The sequence below is a fragment of the Podarcis vaucheri genome, assembly GCF_965113315.1.
Source record: "Podarcis vaucheri genome assembly, chromosome: 6".
NCBI lineage: Eukaryota > Metazoa > Chordata > Lepidosauria > Squamata > Lacertidae > Podarcis > Podarcis vaucheri.
Genome location: NC_138764.1, coordinates 49,331,553 through 49,354,257, shown reverse-complemented (window position 1 = coordinate 49,354,257; position 22,705 = coordinate 49,331,553). Strand labels below are relative to the sequence as shown.

General features: G+C 41.6%; 2 protein-coding genes and 1 pseudogene across 3 annotated transcripts in view; 1 reads left to right on the top strand and 2 right to left on the bottom strand.

The window, feature by feature from the left end:
• Window positions 1-10,609, bottom strand: part of CDCP2 (CUB domain containing protein 2) — a 34,876-nt gene extending 24,267 nt beyond the window's left edge. Inside the window, exon 1 of the mRNA XM_082225670.1 lies at window positions 10,532-10,609. The gene's annotated coding sequence lies outside the window, so the exon portion shown is untranslated. The remainder of the gene's footprint in view (window positions 1-10,531) is intronic.
• LOC309534723 lies at window positions 115-10,156 on the top strand (annotated as a pseudogene). The gene is made up of 3 exons: window positions 115-246; window positions 5,519-5,564; window positions 7,291-10,156. The product of its transcript is annotated as an uncharacterized misc_RNA (transcript).
• CYB5RL (cytochrome b5 reductase like) lies at window positions 9,752-22,683 on the bottom strand. Its single transcript, XM_082225706.1, has 7 exons — window positions 22,294-22,683; window positions 19,731-19,910; window positions 17,902-18,050; window positions 16,041-16,128; window positions 12,320-12,424; window positions 11,235-11,438; window positions 9,752-10,754 (listed from the first exon to the last, which is right to left on the bottom strand). Exons 2-7 carry the CDS (start codon window positions 19,905-19,907, stop codon window positions 10,551-10,553), a joined length of 927 nt encoding a protein of 308 aa, XP_082081832.1. The 5' UTR covers window positions 19,908-19,910; window positions 22,294-22,683; the 3' UTR covers window positions 9,752-10,550.
• Between the last annotated feature and the right edge of the window lie 22 nt (window positions 22,684-22,705).

Below are 22,705 nucleotides of genomic sequence, written 5' to 3'. Positions count from 1 at the left end.
GTGCTTCCAATTTAAATAGGTATTTAAGTTTCCTGTGCGTGCACACACACACACACCACTCCTTTCTCTTCTTCTCTGACTTAGGGTGAAATTCTCTGCTGCCTCCTCGCAGAGATGAATTCTGAGAGACAAAATGAAACAAAAGCTTCCAAAGGAAATACTTCCAGAGAGGCTGGAGGTAAAAATGTCACCTTCAAAGCAGCAGAAAAAGAAAGGTCCATCTCTAAATCTAAGACCATAAGACACGTTGCATTTATTAATTAAGCTATAAGGATCGATACCTGAGACATTTCCTGTGGATTAATGACCAGCTGGGAGGAGCTGATGGCCTGAGGTACAGATGAGGGCCATTAACACCAATCAGTCATCAATTCCCAGGAAATACCTCGTGCCAAGGTCACTAAGTGACTAGATTTATTTTATGGGCAATGATAACAATAATAATATTTAGTTCGTCTCCTCTCACTCGCTTCCTGAACCAAACGATTCTCATTTTTATGCAACAGAATGAGTTCAAAGTCGTACATATTCTAGAAATTCTATGAAAAAGAAACACACACAGAGAGATGTTCTCTTACACACACTTGGTAAAAGTATATGGAGGGTTTTCTTTTGCTCCTTTGTGGTAAGAAATTGTTAATAACTGCAGGACCCCATAGTGATGCAAAAATTGCTCCTTTGCAAAACACCTCATGGGCATGCTAATTTACTCAAAGCTGGCAGGGTTGATTTCGAAGGACAAATGTTATGGCCTGCTGCCTCAGCAAGTAAATGGGGGTACAGTTACCACCATGTGAGCTGGTGTATCACAGTGGCTGAGGCTACAGTCCTTTGCACACTTTCATGGGAGTAAGCCTAAATGAGCACAATAAGACTTACCTCTAACTAGGGCTTTTTTCAGGGGGAACTCACCTGAACTCAGTTCTGGCACCTCTCAGGTGGACATCATTGCCGTTCTAAGATAAGGGTTACCAGACGTCCCCGGTTCCCAGGGACAGTCCCCGGATTTGCAAATCTGTCCCCGGGAAACGTGGCAGTGGCAGCCTGAGCAGCCCAGAGCCAGCCTGGCAGCTCAGTTGGCTCTGGCTGGCTTCAAAAACTGCTCGCTGCCACCGCCACTGCCGAAGGGGAACCAGGGACGTCCGGCGGTTCAGATCTCCTGCCCCCTTCCCCCTTTGTTTTGACAGATTGGGGGAGGCTCGGGAGTCACGGGAGGGCGGGCACTGCCCAGGAGGGGTGCCAGGCGCGTGGTTTCTCTGCCAGGCAAGGTGCAAAGCCCTTCTTTTGCACCCTGTGAAACATAAATATGCAGGCTTTTTTTTTAAAAAAAACTGGGCAATAGCCTCCCCTGATCAGTCAAAACAGAGGAGGAAGGGGGCAGGAGATCGGGGGAGGCTCAGGAGTCATTGCCCAGTTTTTAAAAAACTCTGCGCATTTATGTTTCACAGGGTGTGAAAGAAGGGTTTTGCACCTTTATACAATATGCATGTGTGCTTGGGCCCAGGGTCTTTTGCCTCACCATCCCCACTACTGACTCCCTGTTGCTACTCAGCTTTGGGGGAGGGGGGAGTGTCCCCGGATTCATTGAAAAAAATCTGGTAACCATATCTAAGAGAAAGAGAGGATTTCATGGTGAGTTCCAGCACCTCTTTTTCTAGAAAAATAGCACTGCCTCCAAGTCAATATGCATAGGATATTTCTTCCTCTGGTCATGGCTGTGGGTGCGTAACTTGACTGTTTCCAGGCGCTGTGGTCATCTGCAAGGGATTCTCACATGGCAGGCTTGATGTTGCCAGCCTTCATGTCATGCTTGCAGACATCTTTGTAACACAGAGTTGGTCTGCCAACAACGGGCCTGGTGCCTGAGTGGAATAAGAATGTGATAAGCAAACATTTAAAATGTTTATTTAGTATTTGTTAAGAGCATAAAGCATTATCAAACGGCATCCGGCCTATAGAAGAATAAATGTTTTGGATTCTGATTTGGCCTCCAAATTAGATGTAAAAGGTGGCATGGCTTCTGAAACATTAAAAGTTGTGTAGAAGATTGAACAGCATGCAAGCTGTATTTATTTATTTTATAAATTAATAAACAAATTTTACTTAATAAACAGTATTTTATTTGATAATAATATTTTATTTAATAATTATAACTATTTTGTTTAATTAATAAATAAAATTTTAAAAGCTGTACCTGATGAAATTCTCAGTTATGCAACTATTAGAAGTGCAGGAAACTTGTCTTCCTTATAACTTAAGCTTCATAGAAGCCCAATGTGGTGTTTCCCAGCTCCCGATCTCAATTAATGCAAATAATTATGACATGTGAGTCTTTCTCCATTCATGTCTGGAAAAGCTTCTTTTCCAAGGAGAAATTCCTTAAGGAAAGATGGTGAGCTTTTTTTTTTTAAAAAAAACCCCCAAACACCTCATCTGGCCCACTGAAACTTGTCTTTGCTAACGCTATTAGTCCTAGAATTAAATCTATTACTCAATGGAGGAATCAATATAGTTAGCTTTAGACCCCTCCACCCTTTTCCAGCCAACTGTTGGGCGTGTCAGTTGCGCCGGATGGAAACTGAGCATTAACATTTATGGTTCAGTGACATCCAGTGTTTTCTGGTGTTAAGTGCTCATGTAAAATGCATAAAGCTTAACACTGGGGTAAAAGGTGCTTTCTACAGGAGGTTGTGGTCAACTACCAGCATTTCACAGCCTAGCCAGTGCTGTCCACCTAATGAAGACTAATGTGGAATAGCTCCTGTCTCGTCCGCACAGTGTATTAAAGGGCTGACTACTACGTTTACTTAAGCAAACAGGGAACTGTTACAAAGCCCTGAGGACCAATTATAAAAAAAAAACCTCTCCAGCATTAGATGAAGTGTTAACCACAGTGTCCGGGACAAATTCCAACTCGAGTAATGACATTCTATCTAAACTCCCTCTGCCTTTTTTTTACCCTTCCGAAGGAATCAGGCTTGTGGTTAAAAACACCAAACAGTTGTGAAAAGAAATCTGGGGTCTATTCCTAACATGGCCGCTCGCTTATTTGACCTTGTAGACAAGTCACAAGCCATGTCTGTTTGAGGCAGTTCTCGCAAAATGAAAATATGAAGTGAAATGGTGTATGATTTCCATTTGAAGTACTGCAGTGTTTACATGATTCCCCCCAACTTATCCTCAGGCATAAATTGTAGCACCCTCCATTTTGTGCTTTCCCAGAGTACTTTGGGGGACACTGTGTGTGTGGGTGTAGGGTCTTCTTTTTCAAGCTGGGTTAAAACAAGAAAACACTCCACTCTCTGTGCTGCATGGTGGTGATGCTTGTCGTTGTTATTAAAATTTGTATACTGCCCTAAACCCGCAGGTCTCAGGCGGTTTACAAGGTAATAAGTGGGCAAATGGGGATTTGAACCCACATCTCCACAGTTGGACACTATGGGTGAAAATCAACATCATGCTATTATGATCAGCATAAGTATATCTGAATGAGCATTACGGAGCTCCATGGTGCAGCCTCCAGACTCAGGGAATGCTCAGCAAAAGGACTCAGCAAAAGTGCACACCAATTCTATTATCAACACTCTCAGGACAATGACAAGAATCCACCAACAGCATATGAATCAATATGGCTAACCTGATTCAAACACATGCACACACCCCACTCAACACACGAAAACAAAGCTCAACACAGCCAATTACAAACAAGCAACCGCACTCTAGGCCAACCACAATTTCTCTCACCACCAAAGAAACACAAGCGATAGCAAAGAGAACCTGCACAAATGACACTGACTCAAAAACCCACACATACATTAAGCAAAATAGAAATATTGCCTCCCGACCCCCCCCCCATGGTCCCCTCTACCTCTTCTCCCCTTTTTTCTTCTTAATGTAACCCTAATGTCTCAGCAAATGAAACTGACCTATGGAAAATGTAACTTGAAAAAAGAGACATTGTGCATACCTTTGTAAACCAAGAAAACTTTAATAAAATATTTTTTTAAAAAAACTAAAAACTAAAAAAACAAAACTCTCTCAGGACGTTGCTGGCCACTCTCTGGGCTACCACGCATAATGCCAACGGATACAATCATGGTGAATACAGTATAGCTTTATTGCATCTCCACAGTGCTTGGCATTTGCTGTAATGGCCAGTGGATTACTTCAGAACAAACCGAATTCAGAAATCCATCTGTATTTGCTGCATTGTGCTTTATGAGGCATTGTCTGTACACTGCGCTGCAAGCCGCTTGTGTACTGAAACGAGCCAATACCCGCTCAGCACATGTCAAATGCTGCACAACTCTGCTCAACTCAGTACAGGTTTGTTTTTGTGAATGGGAATCTCATTTTATACTTGGAAACGCTTGCATGTAAGCTAAGAAGTTGTTTCTTGCCATAATATTGTGATGTCCAGCAGCACCAACATGTGCTTCTTCCTGATGTGTGGCTGTAGCATGAACGTGCATAGATGGCGAAATGTGTTCAAAAGGGTGGCAGGTAACTGTATGTAGTTGCTTAGAGCCCATTAGTTAGTTCTGAGTCCTATTCCTCCTCCTTATTGACACCGTTAACCAAGGAATAATACAGCAATTGTGGTTGTGATTTTTAATTGCCGTTAAGTTCAATCGCCTTACTTTTAAGCAATCAGTTTTGACTGACTAAAGCATTACAGTCATTCGATACCATTTTATAGCATTCCATTTTTGCCCCTGCATTCTTCTGAGGAAATTGGGCATGCAGCAATGGTATCCCTTGCCCTAGCCTCTCTCAGTGAAGGACTCAATTCTATTTGCCTGGTTTTTCTTCATTCCTTTCTGGCTTGTTTCGCAGCCCCGCCCCACCCCCCGTTTTGCCATTTGCCGTGCACACAATGGACACAATGGCTTTGCTTAGCCAGGAGGGGGGGCAGAAGGACTGCAAAGAGGCGCCAGCTGTGACCTGAGCCCAGGAGACATCGTATTTCAGCCTTGTGACACATTTCACCCTCTCGTGACCTGGTGCCTGCGCTGCACAAGCTGTGTCTGAAATGGCAGAATTGTCATTTGTCAGTCAGATGGAGATTGAGGGGGAGGGAAGGAAAGGAAAGGAAAAGGGGGGGGGTCACACAGAGGAACTACCGGGGCACCATTGCAAGGAAGGTGTCTACTTCAGCCTCTACACCTTGGTGGAATAAAGAATGAAAATGGGGAGGGCAGAAAGGGAATTTCGAAAGTCTGTTCATATGTTTTAGCAACCCCTAACTCAGCTTCTCTCCTCCCACAGCCCCCCCCAAAAAACAGACATTGTTTTAAAAACAGTATGTCATATGGCATCATCCTTACAATTGTCTGGGAGATATCTAAAAGCTTAGAATCATCCAATGCACTGAGCATACTGTTTTTGATTAATATATGGAAGCTACTAACTAAAAGTGTAAAAGTCCCACTGATGCGTTTATCACTTGTTAAGGGTATTAGAGCCTCCTGGTTTCTGGCCTTATCTATATATTACCTCTGGCTTTTCTTTTTTTCAGATCACCTGTGGAGGGGCTGAGTGCTTGGCTGTGAATCTGAATCACAGTCAGTTTTCCCAGCTGACTATTCCCCCCCTCCCTAAGCCTTCTTTTCGCTTTTCTTCAGGCCAGATCCCACCTGTGATCCACTTGTAGCTTTCTCAACTACTTCTCTCCAGAGTGACCCCAGCAATCCTCATCATTCTTTACCAGAGAATCGTATCCTCACCATTGCTTTGACCTCTTTGCCCAGAAGGGTTTTAGGGTCTTTAATTGCTGCATGGAAAGCACAAATTCAGGAAGGGATGCTTTTCCAGGCACACAAATATACCCGCTAAATGTCTGCTAGTCATGCAGCCATAAAAAACACAGAGCTCTGCAAGAATATAAAGGTTGCTATGATATCTAAGCATATGTTCCCTTACCTTCACTTCTTAGCAACCAAGTAGAAGAGCTGATGTATTCTTAAGACCTGACATGGACAGCTTCTCACTCCAGTTTTCAAGTATTAGGTAAGCATAACTTCCATCTACCTGAAAAACATGGCCTGTTCCACATAGAAGGTACAGTGTGTGTAGGTTTCTGCATGGAACAGGAAGCATATGTAGGCTTCTGCAACTAGATGAGCCCACCTTCTCTCTATCTAGGAGGGTCAACAAATTCAAATTAAATTAAATTTCCTGCTGTAGAGGAACGGCAGGACTGTGCATTGTGAGAAGGAGCAGCAGTATAGTGGGGCAATGGCCTTTCAGATAGACCCCCGCCAGCTGCCACTGTATGTACACACAGCGTGTCTTTCATCGAAATAGGCTTTAATTCCAGTTAAGGACCTGTCATAGACCTGCCATAGCCAATGCAAGACAAGCCTGTCAAACAAAGCACGGTTGTTACCCATCCCTGCCTTTTGGGGTGCTTCAAGGTGTGCTTTAAAAAAAATCGATTGAGCATTCATTTGTTTGCTGGGAGGTTAGATGACATTGCATCAAAACAGGTATTCTCTCTTAGGTTCCATTGCATTTTTGCATCATGTTCCTTATTGAAAAACGTCTATTTTCTGGGGCGAAGTGGATTTGTTGCACAAGACCTTCTAGTCAAGGATTGTGAGCAACATCATGGGAGGAGCGTTTCCAGCTATCCCAGCCTTTAGAAGCCTTATAAGCTGCTGCAGGAGGAACTGTGTGGGAGAAGCATTTCTAGGACCAAGGTGAAACTCTCAAGCTCCCTGGTTATTTCTAATGTTGTTGATGTAATATTGTTATATACAGCACAGAGAAGTTGGTTTTTTTGTATGCTATATTTGCTGTTATGTTGTCATTTTACTATTACTGCTCTTGTGATGGTTGATCCTGAGATGTTTTGCTGTTTGTTATAAGCTGTTTCGACCATGATTTTTTTCTGGAGAAGTATCACAGAACTGTAGAGTTGGAAGGGACCCTGAGAATCATCTAGTTCAACCACCTGCAATGCAGGAATCTCAATTAAAGACTACATGGAAGACGACCATCTAAGCTCTGCTTTAAAACCTGGAAGGAAGGAGAGTCCACCACTTCCCTAGGGAGTCTGTTCCACTGTCAGGCAGCTTTTACTGTCAGAAATTTATTCCTGATGTTCAGTCGGAATGTCCTTTCTTGTAACTTGAATTCATTGGTTCAGCTTCTAGCCTCCGGAGCGGGAGAAAACAAGTTTGCTCCATCTTCCATGTGACAGCCCTTTAGATATTTGAAGATGGCTATCATATCTCCTCTCAGTATCCTCTTTACCAGGCTAAAAACATACCCAACTCCCTCAGTGAGTCAACTACCAATGTGTCACCTGTATTTGCCTGTACTTGATTGAATTCCACCCCAAAATAGTGAGAGTCTGGAAGAACCTCAAGTTACAGATTTCTGATTCACCTGCACAGGAGAGCTCAAGCAGGGAGTGTTTACCAGCAGAATTTGCTCATGTCACTTATGAACCAGTAAAATGTGTCATTCTCATCACAACCTTCAGTGATGAAATAAGACACATTTTAAGAAGTTTGCCCATCCACAGTATAAGCTAATTGTCAATGTTGTCACTGGCAGCAAAGACAGAGATGACACTACTGATACAGTGGTGATAAGCCAGTGTCTCTGGGGTCCCTGTTCAGACAAATTCACTTCCTTAACAGTATGGAAATCAAATACTCATTTTTGTTGTTTCGGTGCATGCCATATACTTTTGACTGACTGCTGAAAAAATTACACCTTTCATATCTTTCCTGTATGACTAAAAAAAGAAGAAGAAGCTTTTTAGGCATGTTTGACTAACTTATTAATAGTCCCATTCAGTTAAAAGCATAATGGAAATGACACATCTAATTCTATGAATTTAAAGCTAAACACAATCTTGTGTGTCAAAGAACTCAAGTCAGTATCATTTCTTTGACAGTGAAATCTGAAACATGTTTACTCAGAAGTCAATCTAAATTCAGTGGGACTTACTCTCCAGCAGATGTATTTAGAATGGCAGTCTGAATCATTCGAGAATAACTACTGCTATCTCACATATTATGTAGTGCAAAAACACATTTGATGGACAAGTTTCTATTTCTTACAACAAAATCCTATAGTGTACCTAAATGCTTACCGCTGCTTGTGCCAACACAAGCTAATTACTATCTACCCATAACTATTATTAAATCAACACAGGAGCAAAGCTAGAAGAATTATATGACATTCCCACCACAGAGTCCCAAACAACTGCTTAATGCCTCCATGAAGCATAACATTATACTGTACCAAAAAAATACCTCCAGTGCTTAAGCAAGGAAAGAACTGACAAGTATGGCTCTGAAATTGTATCTCCTGTCTCCTAAAACTTTAGCAAGCAGCAACCACAGGGGATAGGGGATTTCAGTGATAATGACAATGTTCTTTTCCCTGTTAAACGTAGATGCATACATGTCATAGAATAATAGAATTGTAGAGTTGGAAGGGACCCTGGGGGTCACCTAGTCCAACCCCCTGCAATGCAGGAATCTCAACTAAAGCATCCATGGCAGGTGGCCACCCAACCTCTTCTTAAAAACCTCCAAGGAAGGAGAGTCCACAGCTTCCCAAGGGAGTCCATTCCAATGTCTAACAGCTCTTCCTGTCAGAAAGTTTTTCCAGATGTTTAGTCGGATTCTCCTTTCTTGTAACTTGAAACCATTGGTTCGAGTTCTACCCTGTGGAGCTCGAGAAGACAACCTTGCACCACCTTCCATGACAGACCTTCAGGTGGTTTTCTATTACAACAATCCAATCCAATAACAACCTCATTATAACAATGCCAAATTATAATACAATTAATAATACCAATCATTGAGATGCCAGATTATACAATTTAGTAGGAACACTTGAGTAGGGATTTAGTTAACAGGCTACAACCCTTAAGTGACTGTTTTGCACTAGCGCAAGGAGAGTGAGATACCATCCTGTCCTGTTCAAGCAGTCTTGCCAGAGGATAGAGTCAGGTTGTACGATTCAAGTTCTCCATGTGAACAGAGAAATAAAGAGGAGCAATTGATTATCTTGATTCTTATCATATTATTTCCCAAAGATCCAGGACTGTCTATTTGGAAATAATCAAGGTGACATAGCTAAAGCTTTACATTTTTCTAAATACGGTGGAACCTCTCCCTATCCTCCCACCTTCAGATACTACTAATTCAGTTTTGAGTTCACCCATCTCTCTTGTGACTCCACATCAGTGTAACCTTATGGAAATGATATCCTCTTTTATCTGCTGTCTGATTACTCAAATGTTTTCTGTGCTCCTGAGGCTATTTAGATAAATTGAATTGCACAGTATATGAAGACATTTTTACATATTACGGAAGCATTTTAAATGCCACAAGAAATGATGGGAGTAGTGTGCTATATTTCTGAGCACTGTGTAGATTGGTCATGATTTTTAACATGAACAGCTTTCAGTAGCTTATTTGACTGTAAATTCTTTACAGACTAAAACGTAACCACAGATACATACATTATGTACACATATGAACATAAATCTGCATGGTACTGAGGCAGACCATTGTTCCTCCTTTTAAGAGAAGATGCCAGAGACTGGTGCTGGGAACTTGTGTATGCAGAGCATGTAGCTACCACCAAGCTATAACCCCTCCCTACGCTGGAAGCAAAGCTTTGTAGATGTATTCATTTTTCAGATCTGTGCTGAGAAAAGTGGAACTTCATGGGGTATTTCCCCCTCAAAGAGGCTTCTATGACTAACAACACAAACCCAATGCAATTTTCCATTATGTGTATTAATTACATCAGGCTAAGGTTTCCGGTTTCCTCAGTCTACAGATCAATATCCTCCCAGCTCTGAAATAGATCAAATTTAGGCCTTTTGTTACAAAGTGAAGTTGAAGCTTTTTGGTTCCTTATTGTACTGCAGATTCTGCCCTCTGAACTTGAATGGTGGGCAGTGGAGTCTGGCCACAGTTCAGCAAAACTTAGTCATGACTAAATCCCATGTTATCACTCTCAATGGGGCTTAAATATGACAAGTCTCTTGCTGGACTGTGCCTAGGGCACCTGGGCACCTAGGGATGGGCAATCAGGATTCAGCTTCAGTGTATTGGTTCATATCCAGCCCATCACTGCTTCTAAGTGTGAGTCCTGAGGTGCTCTCCTGATTCAGATGGAACAGAGATAGAGCTGGGCATCACCTGCATACTGATAACATCTCTCTCCAAATCTCCTGATGACAGCTCTCAGCAGCTTCAAACAGATGTTAAATGCCATGGGGGACAAGATGGAGCTCTGTGGGATGCCACAGGACAATTCCCATGGTGCTGAGCAACAGCTTCCCCATAATTACTTTCTGGAAACAGTCAAGAATAACTGGCTGCAAGTGGAACCAGGCTTTTATCACTAGCTGTGGTATCTGCTCTTTCATGGGATTGTTTAGCCAACTCTTAGGACACAGAAGGCATACATTTGGATGGATTGGCACAGCCAAACATTTTTTAAAAATCCAATCTGACCAAAGGCAGATTAAGATTATTCGTAGCAAAGATACCTTGTTTGTTTAAAGTCCGTTAAAATATAAAATAAGAATCTTCTTTAAGCCCAATGGCTTTCAAAGATCTCTCCATCTCTTCACTAAATGTCACAGAGCCACATATCAATACGTAAGGTTGTCTTCTGCATGTGTTCACCATACTCTTAATCACGTCCTCGTTTATCCGACCAAGGTAAGTGTTTTTTTGAAAGCTCCAAGGCAGATTTTCAAGTGAATGTTCCTGAAGAGGCAAAAGTATAAGACACTTTAAAATCATCTCAGAGAAACAGACGGCCAATACCAAATTAGCTTTGAGCTATATTAAGCCCGTTTTTCTCTCCTGGATGGAAGGAGAAGAGGTGGGATGTAGAGACCACTGGCTTTTGTCGGGCCGGGATGTAGCCTTCTGTACAAAGATAAGAGTCACACTCATTGTTCTGCCTGCTTTCGCTTCCGGATCCACTCAGCCCTGGCATGTGGCCCCTGGAACACTGTATATGAGGGGATGTGGCTCTTGGGCTGCAAAAGGCTCTACATGCAAACATGGGCTTAACTACCTAGCGATGGTCCTTTTCCCAGCTAGGAAGGCTAGACATGACAAGGTTTTCAGTGCGGGACTGAACCACTTGCAATACATATAGCATGAAGGTTCATGCATCAACTGAGGGGAAGGTTGTCACACTGTCCCATGAGAAGGAAAAATTGCCTAGTAGAATATTACCTGGCTTAATACATAAAATGCCCTTATGTTCCAGAATCGAGATTGCTCTTGAAGAAGAAGCTTCATGTAGATATTTTCAAAGTTCCTGAAGCAGCCCAGTAGAGTTACAAATGTTTCATCATCCTCATTCTCTGTTATGTACTGAAGAATAGGAAGCATTGGTGCTAGACCAGTACCAGAAGCAAGCATGAGAAGTTCTCCATACTGAAAATGAAGCAGAAGATGCCAAATACATCTGAGTCACTGGAACTGAAAAACACTACAACAGAAACTGAATTTCAGCGCCAATTCATCATTTCATCCTATAAAAAAAGTGTGAACACTCCGTAACTCGGGGATTATCTTTTCTCCTTTGGCAATCATGTCCACTGTGATCAACTGAGAAAGCTTTACTTGGCAATAAGTCCCAATGAACTTTTTGAAGAGACACGAGCTTGTTCCAGAAAGTGCATGTCATGCTAAATCATGGTCAGTATTGAAATTCAGATGAGAAGGAAGCTTCAAGAGGGAATGAAACAAACATGGTAGGAGGACAGTGCTCAGAAAGGACTCAGACTTCACCGTTTATCTTTTCTGTCTCTTGTGGTTTGCAATATTAACAGGACAATTCAAAGTATGTTGACTTGGGATGGAATTCTATTTTCTTCAGTGGGGAGTGCCTCCTATTTAGGATTACAGCCTTAATTATCAAATATAAAAGAAATGTATACGAAATCTGACTCGACTGCTATTCTTGATCATCTGCTATATTTTCTCCTCTTGTTCTTTTTAAAAGAAATTGCATCCTAAACAGATCCATGTCAAAGCTCTGAAGCACTGTGGTGAAAATCTGAAGAACCCTACCCTGATCCTTAAACCCTAATGGTTTTCCCCTCATTTCCTGAAACCAAAAATAGGAAACCAACTATTTGGCATTTGACTACTTGTCATCTGATTGTATCTCATTGGTATTATATTGTCCATTTTATTTTATATTACATTTTTAAATATTGTGTTGTTAACTCCCCTGTGATTGCTATGTAGTGAAGGGGTTGAGAGGGGGGTTGTGTGTGTGTGTGTCTGTAAAAGTATATATATGGCTTTACTTGATTGGCTGAATAAGGAAAACCTCCAAATGGTCCTCTCCAACAAACCGAATCTCCTTCTTTCCAGGACTTTACATATTGTGACATGAGTCCATCTTCATAGCACTTGTAAAGAAAACACAAAACAAACAAAAACATTTTTGAGAGGAAAGCCTCACGTTTATATTCGACAAATAAAATTTCATAAACTAGAACAGAAAGTCTTCTATGCATTTTTTTTAATCGCTTAAAATATATATTAAAGTTCTAGCACAAAGAGATTTAAATTAATCTGGGACATGAGTTACAAATCTAGCATTATTATTTGTTAATTCGCTCAAGTGTATGCAAAATAAAGATTGTCTATTGCTTGTATTGTGATTGTGCTGACTAAGCTGGGTGGCAGATAAAACTACTCAGGTATTTTAAAACCTGCTCTGACTGCAAATAGCCTTTGCACCCGATACTGACTAACAGATACACAAAATAGCACCTAACACATGCAATCATTTATTCATTGTGGATCTCTGTGCATTTATAGGAAAAAGGGAGCTTTCTGAGTAGTGAAATTCAAGTGCACAATGCCTCTTTGGTCATTTGTTCCAGGACTTGTATATTCTGCCTTTTTAATGCTTCCTTCATCTATGAGTTTGGAGTGAAAGTAGTTCAAGCTAAGACAATGTATCACACAAAAATCTGATCATACCACCAGGCCTTATACTTCCTCTACAATAATGACTGTAAAAAGCATCTGCATCTAGGAAAAAACCGAGTTGGCTCAGTCAGTAGAGCATGAGACTCTTAATCTCAGGGTCAGGGGTTCAAGCCCCACACTGGACAAAAGATTCTTGCGTTGAAGGGGGTTGGACTAGATGACACTTGTCGTCCCTTCCAGCTCTACAGTTCTATGATTCTAAGAAGAGAGATAGTTATGCTTAAGGTGGCCAGCTTTACACAGACTCTGCTCCTATGCCTCTGGCATGACACACAGGAAAAAAATTCCCAGAGGGAGAGTCTATTGCAGCAAAAGCAACACAGTGTGTTGCAGCACCTTAAAGACTTAAGAATTTATCATGGCATAAGATTTCATGGATTAAAGTCACCTTCATCCACTGCAGTGGACTCTAGTCCATGAAAGCTTATGCCACAATATATGCGTTAGCCTTCAAGGCATAGCTGTCAACGTGTCCCTTTTTTAAAGGGAAATTCCCTTATTCCGAATAGGATTCCTCGCAAGAAAAGGGAAAAGTTGACAGCTATGATTCAAGCTGCTACAGGTGGTCTTTGCTGGTTTTACAATTGCCATTTAGCAGATGGAGCTTTTCTTATCACGTATCTTCATCTCAGGAAACATTGCTGATAAATGTCTGCATGCCAGGCTGCTGTTAAAACTTTAGGAGCTGTGGCAGGGTGGAGTTGCTGGTATATCTCTAGCCATAGTGAGAAGAAGGCAGAAGAGGATGTTAAATTCAAGGTGTGGAGAGAGAGAAGACTTCAGTTACGTTTCCCATTTGGTGAGAGATTGGTTGCAGGAGACAGAATGTATTTGGAATCGAATAGGTTCCTTCCTCGTTCTAATGGGGAAATGACCAAACTGGTTTGTAATGAATTCTTGTAAATAGAAGAGCAGGAGAAACTCCTGAAGAGAAAACCTCTATGCCAGGTTTTACACCAAAAAACACCATAACATTATAGAATCACTCAAAGGGAGGGTTAAGCGCAGAAAATCGCCACTCACTTGCACTTAACTGTAGTATCACAAATGCAGTGCCATAATCATGGGACACAGGGGTGTCTGAACAGCACTTGGATTGTATAGTAATAATAATAATAATATAGTACTTCCAAAAATTGCCTGAATAGTGAGAAATACACTACAATCTACAAAGCCAAGTTATACAAATGGGTGCTTTACGATGGGTGTTCCATCTCTTTTGTTACTGCCAGAGAATAACTATGGTTCCTTTTGGGATGAAAGGTTCTATATAAAGGGAAGGTGTTATTACAATCATTACTACTATTATTGAAATGCAAAACTTGTGTGTAATAAGCAAGTATATATAAAATTTCACAGTCAGCCTATAAAGGTAACCTATTAATGCAGCTCAAATGTAGCATTTCCCCCTCCAATTGCCACAATAATGGTGAAATGATCCACCCACAAGTGTCTTATAAAAGCTATACACACCTCAAAAGGAGTATAATTCATGCTCAAACTATCACGCAATCAATGATAAAACCCTGAAAAGCACACATTCCTGGAGGGTGAGCAGAGGGCAAAATGATGGGTCCCTGTGACCCGCCTGGAAGATCTAGTGCTTGAGGTTTGAGATTTACAGTGAAATCTATCTTCCCCTGAGAAGGTGTAAAGACAGATTAAAAAGATAGACATGATTTTGATATTCCTAGGCTCATAATTATTTATGTTTGCACTGATCCTTGTTAGGCTTAGCCAACATTCCTTCTGAACATAAGGACTCAAAGGCTGCAATCAATAAATCTCTTAATCCCATAGAGAAATCATTGAATTTACTCAGGAGAATTGCCTTATGCAGTGATTGACACTGATCCTAAAAACATTACAGCTGTCTTACAGCATGGAATGGCAGGTACTGTAGTTACTACAGTTTCCTGCTGTGGTCATTCTGGCTACACTGTCTGTAACATACCATAGCAATGTAACAGATGACTACTAATATAGGCACAAAGATGGATCCTATATAGATGACTCCATATTGTCCAAAATGACAGATGAGCCATCCTCAACCCTTTTACTCCCCCACCTCATCATCACAAAACCCTTCACAATGACAAAGTGCTGCAGCCCAACATGCACCAAGTAGATGCCCTTCTCTAAGAACAACTTGGCTTAACCATGAAGTAAAGCCTGTTGAGCTGTCAACTCGATTGACTTGGGTGCAGTCTATACATACGGCAGAATGACGGGGTAAAATGGACAGAAACAATTCAGATGGGAGGTAGGATGGGAACACATTTTGAAATTCTCCCTTGTGTTGAAAGCTCACTGCAGGTAGAAAACTATGGATTAGGGAAAGTTGTACTTATTTATTGGGGGGGGGGAACCCTTGCGTTCTGCTTTCCCCTTCGGAAATGGAGTTGCTCCAAGATGTTAACAAGGTGTAAACAGCCATAAAAATAACAACAACAGTAAAATAACATGTTATTAAAACAAATACCAAAACCAACTAGGTCTAAACACAGCGTCATGAAACAGGGAAGCACGGAGAGCCAGAGCTAACAATAAATAAACTAAATTAAGCAACAGCAGAACCAAAGCCTTGTGGTGCTGTTGTTTCTCTAAAAAAAGGCATAAAATGCCAGCAGAACACAAACAGAGAGGAAGATAACCTAATCTCTTGAGGCAGGGAGTTCCATATGTGGCACACTGCCACAGGAAAAGCCCTCTTGCATGTGCCTCAAAAGGCAGTGCTACATGTAGTACATGTCATTTTTTTTACTTGCAGGAAGTTTCTGAAATGGTACTACCCAGAATCCCGTCAGCCCAGTCTACCACCTCATCTCACTGCATGAGTAGCCCCGTCTTTACTTCAGAGCGAGGGGAGGGGGGCAGAATTCCACATATTGATTAGGACTAACAAGCCAAATCTTTGACTGCAGGCCTCTAGTTATTAAAGTACAAAGCTAAGCACTCAGCTGGCCTAGAAGATGACATGATTCCTACGTCAAGCTGTTAATCTATAGAACAAAGGCCACTATTTACCTTTATTAAAACTTCAAAGTACCCTTCAGCATTCACAGGAGTAATTGGAGTATAGGCTCTCTGAACCTCCAAACCATTCACTAGTCCTCTGAGGAAGGAAAAAAAAGAGAGAGAAAGAAAGATAGAGGAAGAGAACCCTGATCTGAATCCCTTACAATTCCTGTCAGCAAAGTACTGCTCTCTCAGCAAAGGCTGCTGCCTGAAAAGCACTGCAGGTATCCTTCCTCCTTCCCCATGGGCTGTCCTTTGCCAAGCCAGACAATAGATCATTCCCTCCCATTTTGCAGTGAAATCACAGAGATTCAAGGCATTGAAATAACCTCAGATTTCTCTGTCACACACCTCCCTTAACAATCCTTCCCTTTCCTGGGGCCAGATGAGCTACATGGCCAGCCTAGCTATTTTGTGAAATATAGCTATGTTGCTCACAGAGTAAGGGAATTATAGAACTATACTAAGGGGGGGATTATAAATAGTCTTGGACAGACAGTGAATACATGGAAATAATATTAACAAACAATATCCCACACTCATAAAATTTTGAATTTGGGAATGCTCCCAACTGAATGTGCAGAAAGAATAACTTAAACAGTCATGCAAAATCAGACCTATCTCACAAAGGTTGCACAGAGGTCAATGATACTACTCCTAGGCTTAATCCATTGTATTCCTACATGTGTTGGAAGGAGCCCGGAATGAACCATGCTGCTGTCGTGGTGCTGGCAACTTCACCCAGTTTATAGAAACTGACTTAATCACAGTCATCTTAAAAGTCCAAAAATGACTTGGGAAGCAATGTACCTCTTGGCTTCCACTGCCAATCAATTGCACATCAACAACAGACAACTTTTCAACTCAGAATAGTCAATTCTTTTATCCTTAATGAAGTTTTGTGAGGCATCTAGCTGTTACAGTGACATGGAGGATATATAGTGAACTCTAAAAGTTTCCAACAGCAGCTTTATTAATCTGTTTTCAGTGGACGTCAGGCCTTTCGGATAGATGCTCAGTGTGATATTATGGTCCTCCCACAAAGGTCCAGGAGATTCTTTGGAATCTTGATTTTATGTTGTATGTTGCATACGTGATTGTAAAATTTTAATCTGAAAAGCCAAATAAACAAATTTTTAAAAAGAAAGATATTATGGTCAGGGTGTTGGTGTTGGACCACAGAATCTAGAGACTGCACCATCATTCAGTTATAAGGTTCACTTGGGAAACTTTGATCAGTCACGCTAACTTATTTCACAGAGTTCCTGGGAGGGCAAAATGTTCCCACATACCTTAGAGCAGGCATGGCCAAACTCGGCCCTCCAGATGTTTTGGGACTACAACTCCCACCATCCCTAGTTAACAGGATCAGTGGTCAGGGATGATGGGAAGTGTAGTCCCAAAACATCTGGAGAGCCGAGTTTGGCCATGCCTGTCTTACAGGAAGGGTGGGATACAAAGGTAACTCATAACATAAATAATATGAAAGGTGGCTCTGTACTGCAATGGGCATAACTTCCTCAGGGGGAAAAGTTAATATACTTTCCCTATGTGTTGGTACGTGACGATCATTCCAATACACATTTGCTTTTCACCTTTTCCCTTTCTGTAAATTGGCTTTCTTACCCACACTTAATTTTTCTGCCTCCAATACAACTAAAATGGAAGGGAAAGCAAGTGTAGGTTAGCATATACCATAAAATTAACAAGGTTAATAAGCTCAGTGAGCTCACAAGTTCTTTCAACAGAGCCAATCTGGGAGCACAGAAATTATGATTTACTTGGCATGAAATCTTTGTAGCTCAACAACAACAAAAAGAAAGTTAAATCACATACTGAGGCCTGTTTAACTAGAGACTTAGTACAGTACCTTAGCACAATATGTTGTCCCAAACTCAACCCTAGGCTGCTATTTCCAGGCAATTCAAATTTATACTGGTAGGTGTCCTCTGTCAGCTGATCCACAGAGCTTATGATGAAAGCTGTAAACGTTTCTGGAGTTAGTTCTGAATTACTACACTGCAAAAGCAACAATAAATAATTACAAGGTTAAGCAATGCCACCCTCTTTTCTTTTTTTTTTAAAAAAATGAGTGAATTCTGCCATGGTGAAACATGTTACTGCAAAACACACACAAAGAGCCTGCCACACACACAAATTTTAAAGACTGAATACATCTGGTCTCAATAAAGTGTTAATTCAGTAAGTAATTATTTGTGAAGTCCCATTTTAATCTGCTTGCCTTTTTTACAATTATGACCATAACAATATGCTGATAATGATTTTGGAAGGTGAGAAACTAAAGGTATGTCCACACAGAAATAGTAATAGCACTCCCAAAAGATGATGGAAGGCCATCTAGGAGGTAATTTTCTACCTATCTCAAGGAACGGATGGGCATTCCTCCTTAGTTTGCAGTCTCTCTCAAAAGCAATTTCTTATTTTTCTCCAGACCTCCCACTAGGGCTGCCGTCTTTCTTCCTTTGCAAAACTCCAGCGCTTTTAACAGCTCCATGTCTGCAAGAATTACATGAGCGAAGCTTCTCACAGTACAAAGATCCAGGGAAGAGAATAGCTTATTCGGGCCTCCAGGCAATCTTTAGAAGCAAATTTTGCATTACCAATTTGTTCAAGACATGTTTTATCTTTTTCAGGGCACGTGAGCCATTCATTGTGTGGCCCCTGAATTTGATTGAAGTCTCAAGACTTCAGATTTGGAACAAGGAATAATAAAGAAAAGCACCTCTGAGCATGTGCCTCAGCCTTAGCCCTGGCACATCAAAATGGCTTCCAGGCCAATGGAAAGGGCTTCCAAGCAGGCTTGAACCTTAATACCTATCATTTCAAATATAAAAAAGCATTTCTCTTTGTTTCTTCATTTCCTTGTTCTCATTTTCCCAGCATGCATTTCACAACCCTATGCGTTTTTAGTCTGAAGTAGGACCCATTGCGTTCAATGGGGCTTAGTCTCAATGGGATCGGCACCTCAGTTCCTAGCATCCTTTCTCAGGTATTACTCCAATAAGCAACATCATATTTTAAAGGGATTTGTGCTTGCCCTCAGTTGTTGGGTGCTTGAGGTGCGTTAACAGAATTGGAGAAAGCCCAGATGGCACAATGGGATAAAACTGAATTATGAGTAAGTTGTGATGTTCATCAATATGAGAGATGCTAGAAAGGAATGTATTCTCCTGCATGGATTACTATATATTTTCTTGCATTTAAAATGTAATGTTAATTAAGCTTACATATTTTACTGCTTTTTATTGGAGCAAAAATACTTGCAAGATTTATTGGGAAGACAATATGGCAGCAAACTATAATTACAAATATTAAAGTGGGAAATTTGATGAGTGTTATAAAACACTTTTTCTAATAATTCTGCATTCAAGAGACTGACAGGAGAGAAACAAGTCAAAGACATAAACTTTTTGAAACATACTCATATTAAACTTCTAATTAGATATAAAAAGGACAAAATACTGTTTTGGAAAGTAACTGCAAAGTAACCATGTCTCCTCAGAAATAAGGCCTACTGAATTCAGTGGGACTTACTCCCAGGTGTGTGGGGTTAGGATTGCAGCCTAAATAGATATACCTGAACGTACAGTAGATCAATTTGAAATCAATGGGATCTATTTACAAGGGGGGGGGGAATAGGACCCAGATGAAATATTAACATAATTTTAAGATTTCTACTTGCTGTTTCTTCCTTGTCAGGAGGCTTCTGTCTTTTTTTGCCTTGGCCTTTTCCCACTGCTCCAGCTCGTCCTGATATGTGTCATAGACACAAGGTTTGCAGCCGCTACCACAGCACTGGGATGGCAATGGCTCTTTGGGCTTGAGAGACAGCCAGTCATCTTCACTATCATCCATTATCTAGAAAATATAACACTCAGTTTCAAACTGTTGGATGGAGATGATCTGTCCCTACCACAACCAGCATGTATTTTAGCACATTCTAGCTGAATTCCTTGCTTGGAAGCACTTCATTTTTTATTGATAACGTTAATATTGCTTGTAAACCTCTTAAGAAATTTTGTTACGACCAAGTAGTAAATAAATCTTGTTAAATTTAACACTTATATCTGTTTTTAATCTATTTTTGGAATATTGTTATTTTTAGGTTTTGGTATATTACTACAGTATTTGTTATTTTGCTTCATGATATACACATGTAATCAACTGTAACCTTCTACAGCATCATACTTTACTTTGGATTGATGGTGCAGGTCCTACCCCTTAGAAACAGGTTAAACAGGTCATTTTTCCCCCTTCCAACTCTCTACAGAAGCAAAGGTGTCAAAGAGAATGTAAAATCTGTTGTCCCAACAACGAAAATGTCGAGGCTGTGGATCCTGTCCCCAGTATGTTTTAGGAGCTAAACCTCTGTAAACCTGATCAGAGTTCAGTATGTCATCCTTTCGTATAATGTGGTTGTTTTAGGAAAAACTATCTTGCTGGACTCTTCTGAAGTTACATAATCAGGGGAGGCTGACAGTTTTACATGTACACATTTACATTAAAAAATCCAATCTGGATGCATTCACAAACTAGCTAAGAGCCATATTGGGGTTGTGGCTACAGATGTCTATGTACCTTGCCTTACATAAAAATGAGTACAGTAATGGCCACCAACTTTACAAATAGGTTTAGACAAACTCATGCGGGATAAGACTATCGATTGCCACTAATCATGATGGCTCCAGTATCACAGGCTGCATATCTCTAAATAGCACTTGCTGGGAAACATGAGCAAGGAGTATTGTGGCACTCATGTCCTTTCCAAAGACATTTGGCTGGCCACTGTGAGAACAGGATGATGACCTTCATTTCATCCAGTACAGCTCTTCTTTATGTTCTTAAGATCAAAATGCACAGGCCAGGAGGATTCTGGGAGTTGTATTAAGCACCATTAACAATATATGCCAACTTCCCATATTTTCCAGGTACAGTCTTGATAAATTACACCCTTGATCAATTACAGTCCATATTAACATTATCAGCTTTTTAAACAAAAAGGCAGGAAATGGATAGAATCAATTAATATTTTCATTAGCACATATGCACAAGGTAAGCCGTTCTTGAGATTTCTAGTCAGAATGTTAATGTGAGGGAGGGACAAGAGCTGTTTGCAAATGATCCCAAGTTCAGCCATTGGCATTTACTGGTAAGCTGAGAAAGTCCCTTGTCTGGAACACTGGAGCGATGCTCAGTGCAAAAGATATTGAACTAGATGGACCAATGGCTCTGACTTGTAAGGCAGTTTTCTATGTCCCGTTTTCCACTAAGCAGTGCTAGGAGGGCTATTATTTGACCAGTCCCATTAATGCTACAAACATCGATGGCGGTGGCACATCAAGAACAGAAAGTTGTGTGGTTCTGACTACAGCTTAAATTCAGGTCCACACTCCTGCCTACTTTCCTGTGTTGTGCTGCTGCCTCTGCCCTTGCTTGGTAGGTCAGAGGCAAAACTACCTAAAGGTGTGTGGCGTGGGCTGGCTTTGTATAAGGTAATGAGACCGGGAAGGGACACCCAGGTTCAAATTGCTGCTTATTCACAAAGCTCACTGGGTGATCTTGGCCCCATCACCCTCCCTGCCACCAACCTTACAGGGCTGTTGTGAGGAGACAGTGGCTGTTGTGAGCATATTATATATGCTGCTCTAGAAGAGGGATAGGGTATAAATGAAATAATGAGAAAGATACGATGCACCGTAGTGTACATGTCTGTAGGCCTGTCACTGCCTCTCAGCCTAATTTACCTTAGAGGTTCTAGTTACAGGTAGGTAGCCATGTTGGTCTGCCGTAGTTGAAAAAAAATAAAAAAATTCCTTCCCGTAGCACCTTAGAGACCAACTAAGTTTGTTATTGGTATGAGCTTTCATGCGCATGCACACTTCTGAAGAACCAACTGTCTCTAAGGTGCTACTAGATGGATTTTTTATATTTTGTTACCTTGGGTTGTTGTGGGGATTAAATGAGTAGAACTGTGTGTGCCGCCTTGAGATACTTGGGGGGGGGGTATAAATGCAATAAATAATGACATGAGGGGCAGGAGAAACTAATCGAATTATTTGGACTTTGGCTTGCATTGGCAGCCCATGAACAAGGAGCCTCTGCCTCTCTCTCTCTCTCTGCAGGCTCAGCGCCCCTCGATCTCCCCCGTATGGAAGCTGCTCTACACCAAGCCGGGCCATGGGGGGCCACCAAGCTCAGCCCCTGCTGCCACCCTCCAGCGCTTCCAGCAGCGATGCCCTACCTGGAGACGGCAAGGAGTGAAACCAAGACCTTTCGCATGCAAAACGTGGACAGTCAAAGGTGCTTTAATCGCAGCAGAGCAGGGGGGGGGTTGTTACGGGGGTTAAATGAGGACGCGGGAGAACCACGCACACAGCCCGGAGCTGGGGGGCTCCAAGTGCAACAAGCGCCGTGCAATGGCAATGCCCCTCCGTTGCGAAAGCGCCGCGTCTCCTGGAGAAAAGGGCAGGATTAGTCGCCACTTTGCGAGGCGGGACGCTGTTCTTCTGCCCTTGAGGGAACTGGAGGCGCTTCCACCGGCTGCGTCATGGGCAGGGAAAGCCACCGCCGGTCCCCTCAACGGCGAACCACCGACCCGCTTCCTTCCCACGCCGGGCCCAGACGAGCGCCGAGTTTGCGCGGTGGGGAAGCGG